Genomic DNA, 20,701 nt, shown 5'->3' with positions numbered 1-20,701 from the left:
TAGTTGAAAAATAAATTGAAAAACATAATAAGTTATAATAATAAATATTTTGTGATAATTTGAGACTTAACTGAAAATAAATATTATAATATAATATGTTGTTCACGGGACTCGAGACCTGAACCTCTAGAAATTGTTAAAATAAAAAATATAAAAGTTCAAATATAATAAGATGTTGACGGAGTTCGAACCCTGAATCCATGAGAGCAATTTAAATATTAATATAATAATATTTTATTATTGCATCCAACGGTTCTCATCTATCTGACTTTAGATCTGATGGTTGTTGTTTGTCGTACCAAACAACGGACAATCGACTACCAAATAAAGTGCGTTCTGGTTATAATAATATACTAGCCTATAACCTGTGCGATGCACGGATTGCTTTTAACACTCTATAGTTTTTAATAATATATTTTATAATATAATTTTTAATAGTTGAAAAATAAATTGAAGAATATAATAAGTTATAACAATATATGTTTTATAATAATTTAAGACTTGACTGAAAATAAAAAATATAATATAATATGTTGTTCACGGGATCCGAGCTCTGAACCTGTAGAAATTATTAAAATAAAGAATATAAAAGTTTAAATATAATAAGCTGTTAACGAGGTTCGAACCCTGAATTCATGAGAGTAGTTTCAATATTAATATAATAATATTTTATTATTGTATCAAATAGTTCTCATCTTTCTGACTTTAGATCTGACGGTTGTTATTTGTCGTACCAAATAACTGTACCGAGTACCGAGCAACCGACTACCAAACAGAGGGTGTTCAATTAGATAGATAGATATAGTATATATTGGATGTTACCTGGCTTCAAGGTATCAGAATTTTTATCGAAATCGGATAATATATATATTCAATTAAATTGGATGTTACTTGGGGTCCAAGGTATCCTAATTTTAATCGAATCTGAAATCTTCCAAACTCTATATAAATGGTCGTCCACCCTCTCATTGTATCCTACAAATTTTAAGCTCTCAAATATTTTAGGGTTCTAAAATTCTACTAATACGCTTGTGTTCAGCCGCCGCCTCTAAATTCAGGTATTGATCGAATCTTGTTACAATTGTATCTCTCTTTGATTCTTCTGTGCAAAAATATATATTGTCGTCAGATAATTGGAACAGGGACTAATTTTATACAACTATGACATCAGAATTGCTTAATGGCGGTTTGGCAACGCCTGCGAAAAAGCTGCGGGAGAGTAAGCGAAGCAGGAAGCGTCGAAATCAGAAGAAGAAAAAGGTAGCTGATGCATCTACCGGAGATGAAAGTGATGCATCCACTGTCATTGATAAGGCCGAGGAGAATTCTGATTCTCCAGCGGCCTTTGAGGCCGTTGAAGTTGAGTATGTTCCTGATCAGGCTAATCTCGACGGAGTTATGGATGACGAGTTTAGGAAGGTTTTTGAAAAATTTAGTTTCGTTAAGTCTGTTGCTGCGGAGGAAGATGTGAAGAAAGACGAGGCGGACGTTGAGAAAACTGTCAAGAAGAAAGATGATTCTGATGATGAAGAAGAGGAGAAGGTTGGAAAAGAGAAGGCTGTTTGTGTTTCGAATAAACAGAAAAAGCTTCAGCGTAGGATGAAAATTGGTGAGTTGAAAAAGATTAGTTCCAGGCCTCATGTAGTTGAGGTTTGGGATGCCACTGCACCGGATCCTAAGTTGCTGGTTTATCTGAAATCTTATCGGAATACTGTTCCTGTACCTAGGCATTGGAGTCAGAAAAGGAAGTTTTTGCAGGGAAAGCGCGGTATGGACAAGAAACCTTATGAATTACCTGATTACATTGCGGAGACAGGCATTGCTAAACTTAGACAAGCCTATATTGAAAAGGAGGAAAACAAGAAACTTAAACAGAAGCAACGTGATAGGGTGCAAGGTAAGAAGGGGAAAATGGACATTGATTACGAGGTTCTCCATGACGCCTTCTTTAAGCACATGAAAAAACCGCCCTTTACATTACACGGTGATCTGTATTATGAAGGAAAAGAGTTTGAGGTTAAACTGAAGGAGAGGAAGCCGGGAATGCTGTCACAAGAACTGAAAGAAGCACTTGGAATGGAAAAAGGTCTTCCGCCTCCGTGGCTCCTTAATATGCAGAGACATGGTCCTCCCCCCTCTTATCCACATTTGAAAATTCCTGGACTAAATGCTCCTATTCCGCGTGGAGCTTTATTTGGTTATCATACTGGAGGCTGGGGCAAACCACCTGTTGACCACAACGGCTGTCCTTTGTATGGAGATGTATTTGGTCTGCAACCAGAACAACCAAACTACGAGGAGGAAGCAGAAGATAAAACTAAACATTGGGGAGACTTTGAGCCTGAGGAGGAAGAAGTGGAGGAAGAGGAAGAGGAAGTGGAAGTTCCAGATGATAATGCAGTAGAAGATGGCATCAAGTCGGTGGATAGTTTATCAAGCACTCCTACTGGTATTGAGACACCAGATGTTATTGACCTACGCAAGCAGCAGTGGAAAGATTCTCAAAAGCCTCTCTACCAAGTGCTTGAGCAGAAGGAAGCCAAGATAGCTCCAGGGACCCTTCTTGGTACAAGTCATATCTATGAGGTAAGTGATGCTACACAAGTCAAGCCAGCAGTGAAAAGTGTTGGTTTACATAGAGGTCAAAGATCAGATGGAGTTGAAGTGTCACTTAACCCAGAAGAGTTGGAAGGTATGGAGAATGTTCTACCAGCCAAGTACGAGGAAGCCAGGGAGGAGGAGAAGCTCCGTAATAAGCAGGAAGATTTCAGTGACATGGTTGCTGAGAATGCAAAGAAGAGGAAACGGAAGATGCAGGAAAAAGATAAGAAATCAAAGAAGGCTGCTTTCAAGTTTTAGAATTTTTATTATTCCAATCCTTTAGCTATCGTATGATATTTGATCATATATCTTAGGTCTCTGCCTTTAAGCTGAGGAACCAATCTTGCAGACTTGCAGCGTTTTTGCTTTCAGTTAATTTTTATGACTTGCTCAATGATAAGTTTTGCTTTATATAGTATTCGTTGTTTATGTTATCTTCATCCTCTTTGTGTTGCTGATAGTTCTAATTTTCTACACATGGCTTGTCTTTCATCCCCAGAACAGCATGTGCAGGCTAGTTAGTTTGTGGGTTTCAGATCAGATTATAAGATATTAATGTTTGGTAAGTGGTATACTTGAGCCCAATTGTGATTTATACTCTCCAAAGGTGCCCAAATTTTAATTTGTTTCGCTATTTTACAGGTGCTGGTCGATGTTCATACAGGACCCAATTTATTTAGTAGCTTATGGTAATCAACATTTTGTTTATCTAAATCCTGTGCTGAATATAACTCAGATTGGATAAATTGACCCCCCCTGATTTTAAATTTGCTATGATTCGCTTTAGTAGAGCACATGACATCAGGACATTATTCAAACTTAAGACCTTCAGGAAAAATATTATTCATGCGATATAATTGCACTTCGTCTCATAGACAGGACTCATACAAAGACTCCTCTTCTTTTTCAGCTTCGAAAGAAAATCTACTAGCTTCCGACCAATCAGACATTGCGACTTGTGTGAGTAAAAGTTCATGTGATGTTTCCTACATGAACCTGTCCTGAGCATGCCGCCGTGCAGATTAAACATCCATCTGCTTCGTTTTCAGTTTATTGGAAGAAAGCAGCAGGGTTGATCCCAATCAAGAAGCTGCAAGAAAAGTACAACAAATCGAAACATGAAGGTCCATATGGGACATAAGTTGAACAAAAATGTTAGAGATGCTATAGATACTAGTAAAAGTTCAGAGCATATTTTAAATATAAGATTTCTTTCACAGTCGATAATAAATAAGATTCCTATTTATACTAATCTTGTTTCAGCCAAAATTTGACGGAGCAACTTTGTACTTGCTGATGATAAATACATCCCATACAGTTCGAATTGTCAGATAATGCCTTTGTTGTTGGAGATGTATGAGTAACGATAAGGAACGAGGTTCGTGGATTTCATTTATTATTTCCTGTAATTGTCATTCAATTTAATTTCCTACTCATTGTTCACTTTAGTAGGGCACGTTACTTCATTGCAGAGTTTATTCTTAGACCTCAAGGAAAATATGATTTCATGTGCTAATTTCACATATCTCTTACCACACAGTGGCACTATATTTATGCTTATTAGTTATTTGTTATTTGTATATCGGAAAGTTCTCAACTCTTTTTATGCTTGTTAGTTCTCTGAATTTCTATCCTTCATCCGGCATACTAGGCTAGAAATACTGTCCAGTTCCGGTAGGCTGAATAATGATCTTCAATCTCTATTTTTAGTAGGTCAACCATCTCTAACTTCTGTATGAACTCGTTAAGTTATATGAAGCAATTTTTTACATTTTAGCTTATAGGTTACTGTATTAATCTTCCATCTCACTAGGATTTCACCTTTTACTAGGAATATGTAATTAACTTTGTCCATAGTAATGCTATTTGAACGTTTAAAAGTTCTCTCATGTTATTAACTGTGTCCAGAGTAATACTATTTGAACGTTTAAAAGTTCTCTCGCATACTATTTAGAAGTCTTATGAATTCCAGTCCGATTCAGAGTAGCCTGTCATTTACATGTCCTGTCTGAATTGTTAAAAGACATTATACAACTTAAATGAAGGAAGAGGCACTGCACACTTTTGTGTATATTTAATCCTTTTTATAAGGTTGACATACAAATATATAGAATTCCTCACATTACAAGAAAATCTTAAATCACACATCACTAGGTGGCTGTAATCTTCGCTACATGTAACATTCATATAATATACATATAGTGAATAAATGCAATATCTATATTTTCCTACCCCATAAACATTTGCACAATAGAGAAGTACAATACTTCAAGGTTCTGCACCTCCATCATCTATATTTTCGTTGTCCTCTTCCTGCTCCTGCTCCTGCTCCTGCTCCTGCTCCTGCAACATGTCCATGAGCATACTTATTTGGTTTTCCAGCATCGTGTTTTGCCTCTCCACATCTGCACGTTTGCTTCGTTCTTCCAAAAGCTGGATCTGCAAATGTTCCAAGCATCGAGAATCTTCTTCGAGTTGTTCATTCAGTCCATCAATCTCCCTATCCTGTAATATATAAAGATATTTTCAGCGTATGTAACATCTTTTATGCATGTATTGAGATAACTTGTCATAATTTCTTTTAAGAATTGCATTGTTGGAACATTGTTACTTCAAAGCATATCATCTTCCTCGGACACACATACAACCATAGTCCTAATGTTTATGTTAGTATTAAGAGAAACACCTTTCTGTTCATTTCCTGTACAGCAATCCTGCGCATACTCTCAACAACATCAACATTGACAAGCTTTCGCTTCTTCCCAATCAACCAGCCTCGAGGATAAATTGCCTCATCAAAGTCTGGTGGAGGGAGTAAGGATTCTGCTGTTGGCCTTCGACCATTAATACTTGCAGGCTCCAAAGGTTCAAAAAGAGCTTTCCTTTTCTCTGAAAGAATAGAAGCTGGAGCTGAGTCTTGCTCCATCTCTTCATCAGGAGTTTCTTCCTGTTTTGGGGGACTTTTGTCAGCATCATCAGTTACCTTGTCTACCTTTTTCAAAGTAGCTGTCACAGGAAGCCACTACTTTAGCCCAGTACAAAGTAGACAAGTTACTATGCATAGTCATAAGAAGCTATCATTTGTTGAACCTTCTTTTTGTTACATGTTTTTAATATTTTGCGTGTATATATTATTTATTGAAGTATTTTAAAATTCAATCTGCAAATCCTAATTGTGCTTGGTAGTTGGTACAACTGATAAATAGGTAAGGAAACCCGGACTCTTCATTTTTTCATTGAGTACCCGCGAACACTCGACACTCGGACATGGACGCTCAAACTTAGAAAATTATTTTAGGGCAAAATATGTAAATTTCTCAACTTTTTGCCGAGTCCGACACTTGGAACCGTCTCCATGCTGGACACTTCAACCGTATACATGTTGGACACTTCTAGCTGAGTCCGGTAAAAAAGATTACCAAGGCCAATGAATTAGTTCTAGCAGAATTAAGTTGAGAAACTGAATCAAGTGGAGACATGGGGTGAACCCGGTGGTCAGATTACTAAAAACTACAATCGTCTCGTATCTTATTATGGATAAAATCCAGAATCAACAGATTCTAATCTGCAAATACACTTTGACATTGGATAAATTTCAAGGTAAAGAAACTATTTTAAAATACATCATACTCCATGAACACATTCTGTTTAACTTTTTTCTTTCTTGTAATCCAATTAGCATCTACTTTATTTTATTCAGTAAAATGTTACACAATTTGCTGGTCAACCTTGTTGCAATTCACCAAATTTAGCAACCGCCAAGTCTCAAAGAAGAGGAAAAAATAAAAATAAGAACGCCAGAAAGAATAAAGAAGTTATGAAGTTAAAGATTTAAGGCCAACTACAGTTACAGGGTTCCTTGCATCAACCACACATCCACTTCACGGGTTCTCATAGCGATTTTCGGGAGATAATTCTATGTAGCTCTACTTGTACCACGTACAACTCATGTTCCGTGTAACACTGCAGACTGCAGTATACACAACACAAGAGAACAGCAACGTGTATTGTAGACAGACAGGAGCAACAAATTCTATACAAAGAGTGACTGCATAGCTAAATCTATTTAAGAGCAGTACCACAAGAAAAAAGGAAAACAACCACGACAAAAAAGAAAGTTTTATGACATCCATATGAAGAATTCACAGAGTTCCAAGTCCACTAACTAAAACAAACCATTTATAGAATGTTCTTATCAATCTTATAAGTTCTTGCAGTTTAATAGAAAATCATTCTATTCCGCTAATCCCCTGCTCACTTGCATATGCTTACAAAACACATAGATTACAGACACATGTCTTCATTGTTGTTATCCTATTCTTAAATATCAGTTCAAAAACAGTGAAGAAGCATAAGCACAACAATGTGACCAAGTCTTTCAAATTCAGACAAAAGCAAGGTAAAAAGGCAACACAAAAGAAAGATCTCAACTTTAATTTAAAACAGCTACATAAAATAATGAACAAAACACGATTAAATAAAAAAATTGGAACAATCAAAAAGTCAAAGAAAGTAAATTGACATATAAAACAAATAAAACAAGACCAAACATTTAAGCAACAACAAGAAACATAGATATTATTAGTTGGCAGTTGGTGTGTTCCCTACCTTAAACAAATACTTACATGATTATCAAACATTCATCTACAAGTTTTTCATAATATGTGTATTAATTATGAAATTGTTTTAGCTAGAATTAATCAAAACTAAAAAAAGATACTAAATTTAAAGAAATTTGTAAGCAAATATCAATAAAAATCAGAACTTGAGCAGTTGTGCAACATTTTTTAACAAAGCTAAATAAACCCACCTCTAAAAACTAACAAAAATTATAGACACAAAATTTGTGTAAGTATAGTTTAGGAGCACAAGGTACATACCTGATCTTTTACGAGACTTCCAAAAAACAGGAGTAGATGAAATGGGTGAAAATCCATTAAGGGTAGTTTCCATTTTCTTGCTTTCTTCTCCCATGATACTAGTAAAAACAGTTCCTTTCTTTCTGTTTAAGTAATTTTCAAGAAAGCAGTTTCTTGATAATTGAGAGAGAGAGAGAGAGAGAGAGGATTATGGGGTTGTATTGTTCTTAGCTGAAAGACTTGTTAGTTGTCATTTTTCCTTGTTTGTTTGGAGAGAAAATTTAATTTACATGACGGAATAATCTAAGATATTTGAACGGCTGAGATTAAAGTAACTGTCATGTTTAGGTTGCTTCAATCAACGGTGATCTCATATTTTCATCCAGAAGGAATTGTATGTGGGCTATACTTATCTATCTTTATGTACACAAGCATCACTATGGTTATATTTCTTTTATTGGGCTTAGGATTTGAAACTGAAAAAGTATGATGGCCTTTTTTGCATATAAGCCTGTCAATCTTAAATCCAGCCCTAACCCAAAATCTCCCAAAAGAAAGTCGACTTGTTAGCCTGGTCAAACTTCCAAACCCTCAAAAGTATGATAGTACTTGAGAACTCGTGCAATTCATGTATTTTTTTTCCAATACTATATTTTTTTAAATATAAATTGAATTGCAATTTTTAATATGCAGAATTTGTTAATTCAAAATTTTTATACAATATAATTTGATAATAATTAGACATATACACGAATATTTACAAAAAGATTTAATGGTCCATATTAAATTGGTAGTATATGGACCATAATTATCAAAATTTTGGATAACATTCCTCTTATGCATATTATATAATAAATATATAATTTGATATTTTTATTGAGAGCTATTTGAATTTGAAAAAATAATATATTAATTGAAAATTACAGTATTATTGTTACTAGTTTAAATCCCGTGCGATGCACAGATTCGTTAATATTGTTTTTTTTTTTGATTTTTTTATCCAATCATATAATAGCCCCTCCGTCCCAAATTACTTTTCCAGTTTGATTTTTACGTGTAATTTAAGTTGCATTGATCACATATCTCCGTTCACCAATTTTCAAATTTTCTTTTTGTATAAAAATTTAAGATTTAAATTTTTACTCATAAAAAGAAATTTTTAAAAGTAATCAAAAGAGATATGCGGTCAAGACAACTTAAATTATGCGTAAAGTCAAAGTGGACAAATAATTTGGGACAGAGGGAGTAACTTTAATATTTTTATATAAATATAAATTAATTGTAGATTTATAATAAAAATAATAAAAGAATTAGGAAAAAGCCGTGATCGTAGTTTAGTAGGATAAATTTTGGTCGTAGTTTAGCGGGATAAGGAAACTATATCTAGTCCTACAACTGGAGCAAAAGTTTCATCATAGACAATTCCTTCTTCTTGTGAGTAGTCTTTGGCAACCAGTCTTTCTTTGTTTCTAGTAACAACACCATTTTCATCTATTTTGTTCATGTACACCCACTTTGTTCCAATGGTGCTTCTGTTTCTTGGTGTAGGAACCAATTCCCAAACTTTGCTTCTTTCAAATTGATTTAGCTCTTCTTGCATAACAGTTATCCAGTCAGGATCTAGTAGAGTTTTTCAGTTTTCTTAGGCTCAATTTGAGACATAAATGCATTCATTTCAGAATCACTATCAAAGTTGGGATTATCAAATTTCAAACCTTCAGCTTCACTGTCATCAAGGCATTCCAAGCTAGGATACTTATCATCATCAAATGTCACATCTGTGCTTATCTTCTTTTGATCTAGTACATAGACTCTATAAGCAGTCCTTTCCAATGAATATCCAAGAAAAATATCTTCAAATACTTTGGAGTCAAATTTGCCAACATACTCAGAGTTGTCTTTTAAAACAAATCACTTGCTTTCAAACATATGAAAATGCTTAACTGTAGGCTTCCTTTTTGACATGATTGAGTAGGGTGACTTGCCAATATTTTTGTTCACCAAATATCTATCCCGAGTATAACACGTTGTGTTAACAACTTCTCCCCCAAAAATTGGTTGGCAACTTGGCATCCTGCAATATTGTGCTTGCAGCTTCAACTAGAGTTCTGTTGTTTCTTTCAACCACACCATTTTGTTGAGGCGTTCTTGGTACAGAAAACTCTTGAGTGATATCTTTGTCTTTACAAAATTCATTTAATATGGAATTTATGAATTCAGTACCATTTTCACTCCTCAATCTTTGTACATAATTTTGATCTTCAGCCTGTTTCTCTATCTTCTTTATGTGTTCAATGATAATGTGTGGAGTTTCATCTTCTGAATGCATAAATTCCTCCCAAATATATCTTGAGTAGTCATCCACCATTACCAGTGCATATCTCTTCTTGGAAATGGACCTGACATTTACATGACCAAACGAATCCATATAGATGAGTTATAGTGGAGCATTGATGGAATTCACAGCTTTACTTTTGTGACTTGATTTCTTCATATTGCCTTTCTGACAAGCTTCACAAACTTCATTTTGAGCAAATTCCAAAGTTGGCATGCTCTCACTAATTCTCTTTTCACAAGAGTATTGATTGGCTTGCAGTTTAAGTGATAAAGCTTCTTGTGCCACATTTTGCTTTGTTCACTTGATGCCTTAGTGTGGAAGCAACATATCTTGTCCTTGTTTATTGAATTCATGTCTGCATGAAACATGCTTCCTTTTCTTACTCCTTTTAGAGCAACTTTATTAGTCTTCTTGCTTCTGATTGAGCAATCTTCTTTGTCAAAAATAACCTTGAAACCCTTATATGTAAATTATTTGACACTTAGAAGATTTACTTCAAGACCTGCAACCAGTGCTACATCCTGAATGACAATATTCTCGCAAACTAAACTGCCATATCCCATTATAAATCCTTTGTTGTTGTCACCAAAGGTCACCAAAGTGCCGACCATCTCCACAAACTACGATAACAAGGATTTATCACCTATCATGTGCCTGGATCCACTGCTAATGATCCACATGACTTTATTCTTCTTGAGGTTTAAGTGTTTCTAGCTACCCAACCAGTGTTGGGCACATTCTTCTTCTTGACAGAGTTAACATGAGTAGAACTTGAACAATCAAAAGAGACAACTTTCTTAGTTTGATTAACATTTTCTTCTTTGATCACAGATCTAAAATTTACTTCTTTTAGATCTTTTCTTAACTTATGACTGCTAATCATAACTTTCATATTGCATGGAATTCAATCAAACTTATCACAGAAAGAGTAGGGGTCATCAGCTTGAGTTCCATTGTACTTGTAGGCTCCATACTTTGGCTCACCAACAATATTTTTACAAAAATGAGTTAGGTGATTTGTTCATCTACATCTTTGACACTGCTTTCTGGGAGCATCTGCAACATAGACATAGTTTTTGCTTTTGTTGACACATATCTTTCCATTTCTGTTTTTCTTTTTTCTCCTGAATTTTTATTTTTGATTTCAGTTACTGGTGTTTTGATGACTGGACTAACTTCAGGCTTTTTCTCACTTTCAATGTTGAAAATTGATTTGACATTTTTCTTTTCTTCATTTTTATCTGTAATTTCTTACTTGATGATAATCTCCTCTTCACTGAAGTTCACCTCACAGACTTTGAACAATGGTGCATTCACCTTTTGAAGCACAACATGGACTTTTTTGTTCACACTTTCCTTTTCCTTGTCAATTTGGCTTTTCTTTTGAGATGAACCGACCTCATAGTTCAATCCAGTATCTATGTTAGCACATGGCTTGTTCTTTTCATGGTATTGATCCACCAATTGAGATGCATTTTTAAATGACTTAAGCTTAATTTCATTTTTCTCAATTTTATCTCTCAATACAGCTTCTACTTCCTCTGCACATTTCATCTTGTTTCTAAGATGTTCATTTTCTTGCATGACTAACTCTGGGATTACAAGCTGCAGCTCTAGTTCTTGTTTCTCAAACTCAAGTTTTTCATTCACTTTTGATAGCTTACTCATTTGCTCAGTAGCAGTCACCATGCTTGTGTAGATGTGAAATATTTTCACATTCATCTTTTCAACATTTTCCTTATATTGTGAAGTATACAAATCAATGGTGGTTATGATAGGGACCTCAGATTTTGATGCAGATGACTCTCCTTCTTCCTAGACCATGAGAGCATAATTTTCATAATTTTCACCATCATCTTCATCATCTGTGTCATCCCAACTTTTTACTTCAGCGATATAAGCTTTTCATTGTTGTTTCTTCAGAAGTGCTTCATACTTAGCTTCAAGCTCCAAATATGCCTTATCTTTCTCCACCTTTTTTGGCTTTATGTATTTTGTGGCAAAGTGACCAAGTTCATCACGGTTATAACATCTAATCTTTGATATGTCCACAGATCCTGACTTATAGCCACCTTTGACAGTTGCATTTATTTGAGTTTTTCATTTCCAATTATTGTTGTAGGATGTTTGACCTTTACCCTCGAAGTACCTAGACTTCTTGACTTTCATATTTGAAAACTTCCTTTCCAGGTAGGCCATAGACTGGTCCATTTCATCCAACTCATCAAGAGAGTAATACCCATCCTCTTCCAACTCCAGAATGACTTGCTTTTGAGGTTCCTTATTCTTCTGCTCAACATGTTGTACAACTTGAGTCTGAGATTCAGTTTCATCTTCAGTTATTTTCTTATCATTAGCTATCAAGGCACTTCACACATCTACAACATGTCCTTGACTTAGCTTTAATGATTTTCTCTACATCATCTCTAGGTCATAGGTTTTAAGAATATCATATAAAACCTCCAAAGTTATTCTCCATAGATCTCTCCCTTCTCTTATTACAGAGATCTTTTGTTCTAAATGGTCAGGAAGAGTAAGCGAGAATTTTAGGTTGACCTCCTCAGCTTCATAGAACTTGTCATGCAGCTGCAAGACATTTATCAATTTGTTGAACCTTTCAAAAACCTCAGTAATGCCTTCTTTAGGTCTAGCCATGAAACCCTCATATTGTGAGATCAAAATTCTTCTTTGATTTGACCTTACTTCCTCAGTACCTTCACATAGAATCTCTATCTTCTCCCAGATCTGCTTGGCCGACTCACAATTGATTATGTTATTGTACATGACATTACCATATTATCTCTATATTCGAGTTATAAGTTGGGTCAGCAAATACTCATCGATAAGAATTTACGGCTTATAAGTTAATAATCCCCTTGTAACGGTTGGCCAACCAGGCTCATTATTATTGTATTCAGTTTAGGATACTTACTTCTTTTTGATTAAATCATTGAGAGGGTAAAAGGTTCTACTTAATTTAGAATACCTACTTATCGTTGATTATATAATATTCCTTTATTTTAGATCTAACGACTATGATCAATTTGTTTAAAAATCTAATGGTTCATATCAAATTGGTAGTACATGAACCAAAACTACCAAAAATTTGGAGATGACCCCCTTATGATGTAATTGTAATTTTAAACACTTTATTTAAATTTCAAATATCTCATAAAATAATGCTTTAATTTATTTTGTGGGATCAATTATATGAATTTGTTTTTAATATTACACATATATTGTGTGTTACTACAATTTTTTAGCTAGTGTTTTATGTTAAAAAGAATGTAAAAAATAATATGTAAGAGAATATAACACCCCCAGATCCGGGGTCGGAAATCCGGGTCGTCACGGTCTTTCTTTCCATTAATATCACTTAACTTAAATAAAAATATATAAATGCATGCTGTGACCCCACAATAATATACACTCCACAACACGTTATAGTTTCAGAGATGAAATTGAAATAGGTAACAGTCATTGAATCCACAATTTAAAAGTTATTACAAACCCAAAATGATTACTGTTAAGAATATGTTGTGAACTTGATGATAAGTTAAACAAAACACTTTAGTAGATTTAACTTAGTGAATTTTGTAGCACTCGACGGATGATCTAATATAGTCCCGACGGATGACAAATTGACATCCATCGAGTGAGTAGCTTATGTAACAAATAAGTACTGTAGCACATTTCTGCAAATAACATGTATTAGTCAAGTAGATTGCTAAGGGTTCTGTAAGTCATGTTGACTACTAGATTGATATGCAAGGTTGATTAATTGTAAATATGAGATGTCTTGTAATTCTGTATAAGCGAAATAAAGTCAAGTGACAGATAGACTCCCGACGGATGATCTACAAGACTCCCGACGGATGATCAACAAAGCTCCCGACGGATGACAAACATAGTCCCGACGGATGATCAAATTCAAATAGCTGTTGATAGTGACAACACAGTCACATGCGTTGGGTGTTTGCAAAAGGAATGTGGCAGCCTGTTAAGCAGTTATTTGAGAATAAAGAAGCATTACCATTTCCATGCAATTGCGAAGATATTCAAAGATGCTGGAATAGAGTAGTGAAGTAGCATGGAGTTAGACTAGATATGTTTTGTTTTATTATCTTGTCTTATTATCATGTAAACTTGGTGATATATAAACCAAGTGCAGCAAGTAGAATAATAATTAACTAAGCAAGTTTATTTTCAGAGAAACATATCAAGCTGTATTCTGTAAGCATTTCTCTGAAGTTTAGTTGTTCAAACTTATAAGCAACTGAAAGCTATTCAAAGCTTCACAGAGTTCTCAATTTGATATATATATATATAGAAGCTTGTGTTTTTATTATTTAGTATTTTAATTTCTATCACTCTTTTATTCTGCACTATTGCTAATCAAACATTGTTATATTTATCAAGTTAAAACATTCTTTAAATTTGAAAAAGTAGCCAGAATTACATTCAACCCCCTTCTGTAATTCTTGTAGTATTTTTAGGGAATAACAATTACTTAATAGGTTTACAGTTCTTTGCCATTATCCAACACAAGTTATAATTATACTTAATTTGATTCCCAAAAGTTGAATGCCTAAACTACAGATAGATCTACCTCTGCAGCAATGGCAGCTAAGATATCAGTGGGTAGATGCGGGACGCTTCCCACGCTCTTGTGTTGGGTCTGCTTGAGTCTGGCCATCCTTCCTAACTGTTGTTGTGTGATGAAGAAATGAAGTAAGAGTGAGCGATACAACTCATAATATAACATATAGTGTTTAATAATGCAAAGTATCTTAATAGATACCTTTCTGAAGATTTATCTTGCATAAGATGATCATATACTATATATGTGTTTAAAGATGAAGTTACAAGGTAAGAATTGTATAACGACCATCTTTGAAATATCAAAAAGAAATAAAGTTACGAGATACTTCATTATGTTCATATGTATATATATGTGTATATATACATCTCTTTCATATACTCCTTAAAAACCTCTGTTATGAAAAATATAAACAGAGTTGTATTACCCAATAAGTTGGGAGGAGGAAAGTTTGGCATAAACCATTATTCCTTGCTGATCAGGAAAAGATATCAATATTGTGCAAGACATGCCTGTACTTTAACAAGACTAAGTCAAATTGACAAACCTAAGTAAGTTGTATTGTAATCTTAGTTTGTATTTTGTATTGTAACATTTGAAGTCTGTAAAAATGTCAAAGGAGCAGATTTGAGTCTTTTTATTTAAACGGTATCAAGCCTAAAAATTCTATTTGGAAGAAGATCAAGAAGATCCTGCCTCATAAGAATTATGAAGAAGCTTAGAGTTGAATAAATCTGTTTTGGGAAAAATGTTCTAAGTCAAGATCTTTACAAGTCACAAATTTAGTGTTAAGAGAAGTCATTCGAGAACTCCAGAATGACATATAGAGAACTCAGGAAAGCTACTAGAGAACTCAGAGATATCGACAAGCCAAACTGAAGACATGAAGATTGGAGATATCGACAAGTCAATTCTTCACTAGAGAACTCCGAGTTATCGATAAGTCAAATTTCACTAGAGAACTCAGAGATATCGACAAGCCAAAATTCACTAGAGAACTCTGAGTTACCGACAAGTCAAATTTGACTAGAGAACTCTGAGTTATCGACAAGTCAATTAGTCACTAGAGAACTCAAAGATATCGATAAGCCAAAGTGAAGATATGAAGATGAGAGATCTCGATACGCCAAATTATTTTATAGAGAACTCAGAGACCTCTACAAGTCAAATCAACTATGGAGTTTTAGAGATATCGATAAGTCAATATACTTATCGAGATGTCAAGATCTCTATATGCCTAACTGGAGATCTCGAGGTAAAATCTAAAAGTACAAATTGCAGGCCAGTTCAATATCTAAGATTAACAATCAACAAACAATCCAACAAGTTGGATTGACAAGTCTACAAAAAGCAGCTTGAAGAGTGTGCAAGATCAAGGGTGAAGATTAACTGACAAAAGCTTCTTCCTTACTTTCTTGAATTACGCAGCTAAACAACGCAAGCTAATCCTCACTGGAGGTTAAATTTGAAAACAGGCAAGTATGAGCGAAAGAAATGTTCAACAAGATCATTATAGTAAATATAGGGTCATTTTGATATAAAACCGACATCTGCAATAGCGCAGATCAATTTAAAATCATAATTGCTGAAACAGGAAATTTATTAAAAATTGGATAATTGTTTCTCACTGTATTCAAAACTCTTTTTGATATTTTCAAGCAAAATGCTTCAGCAATACTCTGAATCTTGACGAGAATAAAACTCATAAAACAGTGTTTACGGAAATACCGTAAACAACAATAACATGAAACAATGATTAGGGAATGAATCATAAAATTTATTCAAAACCGAGCGGGAACCGAGTGAAAACTGTATTTCACCTTTAATCTAAAACAGAAACAGTTGATAAATTATTTATTCTATGATTATCAAAAACAATATAAAAATTTAGATTGGGATCATTCACCGACGGACGTACTATCACAGGCTGATCAGCCCGTGTGATAGCACAAGGTCATGATTCATAGAAACATGTCCCCAAAACACGAGTACTCAAACAAAAAGGCAATATATCTACCTGTGGTACAAATTGTGTCATAATATTTCATATAACACTTAGAAATAGCCCTCCGCTGGACCGTCCACCCCGGTCACTTATGCATTGATCCAATCTTAAAACCTTTTATTGAAAATAGGTCATAATAATTGACACCCGAAATAATTTTATTCCCCCATTCACTTAGGCAGGAATATTCGCAACCAAATCATTTTTCTCAAAATCCAAAACATTTATTAATCCAGTAATTTGATAAGTAAAATCACTTAGCTATTCTGAACATAGAATAGCAGGAGAGTACTTGCATAAACAGAATCATTTAATTCAGCGATATGTAAAACATTAATATATACCGAACTGAGAATAGGGAAAGCAATACTTGCATAAGAAGATTTAAAATTATTATCACTTGAACAATAAGTGATGATAATGATACTTGCCTTTGGTTTTTAGCAGTTAGTCACACTCGCAAAAACACAATCCCTCATTCTGACATCTCATGGCATCATCGTCTTTCCCTTCGACAATTCACAGATGTCTGGTCCTGATCAACATGTATAATTAAAAGATACACTTTAATCGTCTAAACGATAATAACTCGACAAACTACGCGTCGAAACCCTATTGTCTACCCATACGATAGCCCACACATAAAGAAGACAGCCAAACACTAGACTATTGACCCACGTATGCACGTATTTCATATAGCACATAATCATATAAGTCACGTATCACATAATTCATATCACACATGACTCAATTCGTCAAAAGGTTCGACTCGATATGTTTAAAACTGAAATCGGGTAAAAAATATGATTTATCGATCAAAAATCGACTCAGAATGACTCGTAAAACAAGCGACCTTTCGAAACAAAAGAATTTGGGTCTTGAAAGTATTTTTAAGAAAAGCGGAATATTTTTCTGAGTCTAGACGCATTCGTTTCGTATTAAACGGATGAACGGTTTATTTATTATGAATAAAATAAGAATAAATCAATTAATAATAATATTAATTGATTTTTAAATACCAAAATATAAATTTTAAAAGCTCAAAATAATTTTTAGGAATTATTTGGCTTAACTATAGATAATTATATTTTATTTAACTATTTATAAACAAAATTAATTGATTAAATGAATTAATCAATTAATTAAATCCATAAATAATTAACTAAAATAAATTATAAATAATTAAATTAAATTGAATTTTTGAAAATAATAAAAGAAACAAATTTGTGAAATTTAAAGTAATTCAATTAATTATTAAATAATTAACCAAAATATTTTTGGGAATTTAAAAAGGATTTTAGAAAATTTTAAAATAGAATTTTGATTTAAAAAGAAAACAAAAATACAGAAACAGGTTCTGCATTCATGTCGTCTTTCTCATTGGATCAAGGGGCGGGGTTGGTTGGCGGGGGTGGTCGGAATTCCGTCGGACCTTGACCGGAATCTGGGTTCATCCCAGAAACCGGCAAGCTTCGCCGTTTTCCGGCGGCCTCCGATAACAGCCAAAACAACACGATTCTAACTCGATTTCAACTTAAATCGATTTATCAACACCTCTGGAGTTCATATCAACACACAACATCAATCCCAGAAGCTGTAAACACGAACTCTGGCCAATTTCCGGCCTCCAAACTCGAGTTCTCCGGTCAACAACTTGAATCGCTCAAAACTCAACCAAAAACAACAAAACGGTTATCAAAATAAAGCTCAGATCATTTAGAAACTATCCCAATCATCAGAATTTATCAAGAACATCAGGATTAATCATTAATTCAAAATTAAAAACTCAAAAAACAGGAACTCGGCCTCACACTTCTTGAAATCAAACGATACAAATAAATAGTGAAATCGACTCCCCTAATCATTCTAAAGTTATTCATAACCTCAAAAACAATAAAAAATCCATAGAAATCAAAAACGATTTCAAGCTCAAGAACATAAAAATTGATTTTGTAGAATACTTAACCCCGATTTATAAAATTGGTACCAATAGGACGGGCTCTTCAAGATGATCAATTTGATATGTAGAACACTCAATTTGGATTCCTAGAAATCCCAGAATCATCAAATCTTTGTGAAGAACAAAATCATACCCCCAAAATTTGTTCTTGACTTCTATTTTTAATAAAAATAAAATGAAATATACTAATCATTTAGGATATTTATATTTTTGACAAATAAATACCCTTAAAATCAATTAAGGGTGTTTTATTCCCATAATTAAAATAATTAAGCCCCAAAATCATAATTACGGGGAATAATTTTAAAAAACAGTAAAATATAAAATTTGTATCAAAATTCCCCAAAAATTGCGAATAATGCAAAAATACAAAAATGCTGGGTATTTGAAGTACCAATGATTTCATAAAAATAAAAACGTGAATTTTGTGGGTTTATACGAACATAATGTAATAATATCCCGCCTTTCGAGAATACGAGTTTTGTTGATTTATCAAAACGATTATCGTATCAAAAAAATTTCGCCGGGACGCATACGGGTCAAACCGTAATCCGGATCGAAAAAGTTAAAACACGGAAAATGTCCGGAATTACCAGATTAGGTTAGAAAGGAGTTTTCGGAAGAGTTTTGGGTTGTAAAACGTAAAAACGGTTGAAGTTGGACGATTCCCGGCTTTATAAAATAGTTTTATAATTACTCATAAAATAATTTATAAATCCATAAATCATTGTAAATTCATAATAGCCCAAAATTACCAGAAAAATATCACAATTATCTATATTTTATTCTGGACATATAAAAAAATTAGAATACTCAAAGAATATCATATATAAACATCCAAACATCAATTCCAATTATCATATAATTCACTAAAATTCACATAAAAATCACATAAACAACTTCAAATAATAATAATATACGTGCACTTTGTGTGTCAGACCACTTTAGGTATCATACTTTAAAAACTCTCATTTCGTGTACATGAACTCTGCCCGTTTTTGTGGTTATTGTATTTCCGTCAAATAGAGCACATAACCGTTACTTTTGGTGGGGGCAGTTTTGTCAATAAAATATACAGCGGCTCTATTTAAGTCCATTCCCCACTGTATTTACCCCTATCCCCAATTGCTTGATATCTAAACCCTAATTGCATCCACCCTCTACAGAAATGGCAGAAAACATGGAAAACTATGATGACATTCTTGATCTGGCATGTGATTGCAACCGGATGAGCATGGTGAAGACTCGTTGGTACGGCGAAAACGCTGGAAGGAGGTTCATAGAATGTGCCGAAGAAGAATGTGGCTCCACAAGTGGGTAGACCCACCACTTGGACCTCGAGCTATAACAGTGATTGAGGAGCTGCAAGAAAGTATTGCTGAGAAGGTGCACAGGTTCGGGTGCAGGATGGATAGGCTTATCGAAAAGTATCAAACTGAGATGAATAATGTGAAGAAGAAGCAAGAGTTCACTGTCATTGCTATGTTTGTGTTATTTTTGCTAATGATGAACATGGTTCTTGGCGCAGTTGGACAGGAAGCTGTGGTTGAGGATGAGGTTACTCTTCTGAATCTGATTAAAGCACTGAATGATTGTTGTTTGCAGATGGTTTTGGTTTGCAGATGTAGTTGTGCTAAGTATGCACAATTTAGTGACTCCAATTTAATTGTATATTGTTCGTGTTCTTGTTTAGGTACAATGTACTAGGTGGTTTCTTTGAACAATGTAAGGGTGTTTTGGTTGATGTAATATTAGACTTTGATTGGAAAATATGTTTGGTAATTATTTTTTTTACATTAAGTTTGAAGCACTTATAGATCAATCGACAATGCACATTGTAAGACTATATGATTAATATCCGACAAATAATATAAGCAACATATTGTTTGATATTAATGAGCGACAAATACAATATAAGCAAAAAACTATAAGATATTAAGCATTAAGCAAATGGTGACAATACATTATGAGCACCGTACCAAAATATTCCACCAAGCAACTACATGAAGCAACATATATGAGGTGGACAATAGGGTATACAAAGCATCCTAATACCAAGTTCAAATAGACTATGATAATACTCAAATTTTCCAGACAGGGTGCTTGCTTAAATTAGCCTCCATTTGCCTCCTCCTTGTCTCAATATGTGCCCTAGTAGTTGTGGTTCCCTGACCTTGAACATTTATCTGCTGTGCCTCAATATGAAGTGGAGTTTTTTGAACCTTTGCCCTTCTACTCTTGTTTAGTAATACCCCACCCTGAGTGTCTTCAGCAATGGTCCTTTTACTCACCCCAGAAGCTGCTCCATTTGTTGTCCCATTACTTACATTACCTACAA

General features: G+C 34.1%; 2 protein-coding genes across 9 annotated transcripts; one reads left to right on the top strand and one right to left on the bottom strand.

Annotated features, from left to right (window-relative positions):
• Window positions 1–901: 901 nt before the first annotated feature.
• LOC141683128 (uncharacterized) lies at window positions 902–4,584 on the top strand. Of its 8 annotated transcripts, none has more exons than XM_074487826.1 (6): window positions 902–1,058; window positions 1,172–3,163; window positions 3,244–3,290; window positions 3,512–3,561; window positions 3,651–3,725; window positions 3,865–4,584. In XM_074487826.1, exon 2 carries the CDS (start codon window positions 1,399–1,401, stop codon window positions 2,857–2,859), a length of 1,461 nt encoding a protein of 486 aa, XP_074343927.1. In that variant the 5' UTR covers window positions 902–1,058; window positions 1,172–1,398; the 3' UTR covers window positions 2,860–3,163; window positions 3,244–3,290; window positions 3,512–3,561; window positions 3,651–3,725; window positions 3,865–4,584. The 8 variants fall into 8 exon arrangements, with proteins under 8 accessions (XP_074343927.1, XP_074343926.1, XP_074343924.1 ...); XM_074487825.1 differs by having other exon boundaries at window positions 3,651–3,755; XM_074487823.1 differs by having other exon boundaries at window positions 1,172–2,972; window positions 3,106–3,163; window positions 3,512–4,584.
• A 57-nt stretch (window positions 4,585–4,641) lies between these two features.
• LOC141683130 (protein HEADING DATE REPRESSOR 1) lies at window positions 4,642–7,733 on the bottom strand. Its single transcript, XM_074487827.1, has 3 exons — window positions 7,482–7,733; window positions 5,288–5,607; window positions 4,642–5,106 (listed from the first exon to the last, which is right to left on the bottom strand). The coding sequence occupies exons 1-3, from the start codon at window positions 7,573–7,575 to the stop codon at window positions 4,870–4,872; spliced, it is 651 nt and encodes a 216-aa protein (XP_074343928.1). The 5' UTR covers window positions 7,576–7,733; the 3' UTR covers window positions 4,642–4,869.
• Between the last annotated feature and the right edge of the window lie 12,968 nt (window positions 7,734–20,701).

Source organism: Apium graveolens, chromosome 9 (assembly GCF_009905375.1).
Source record: "Apium graveolens cultivar Ventura chromosome 9, ASM990537v1, whole genome shotgun sequence".
In the NCBI taxonomy this organism is placed as follows: domain Eukaryota; kingdom Viridiplantae; phylum Streptophyta; class Magnoliopsida; order Apiales; family Apiaceae; genus Apium; species Apium graveolens.
This window is presented reverse-complemented; position numbering and strand designations above follow the sequence as displayed.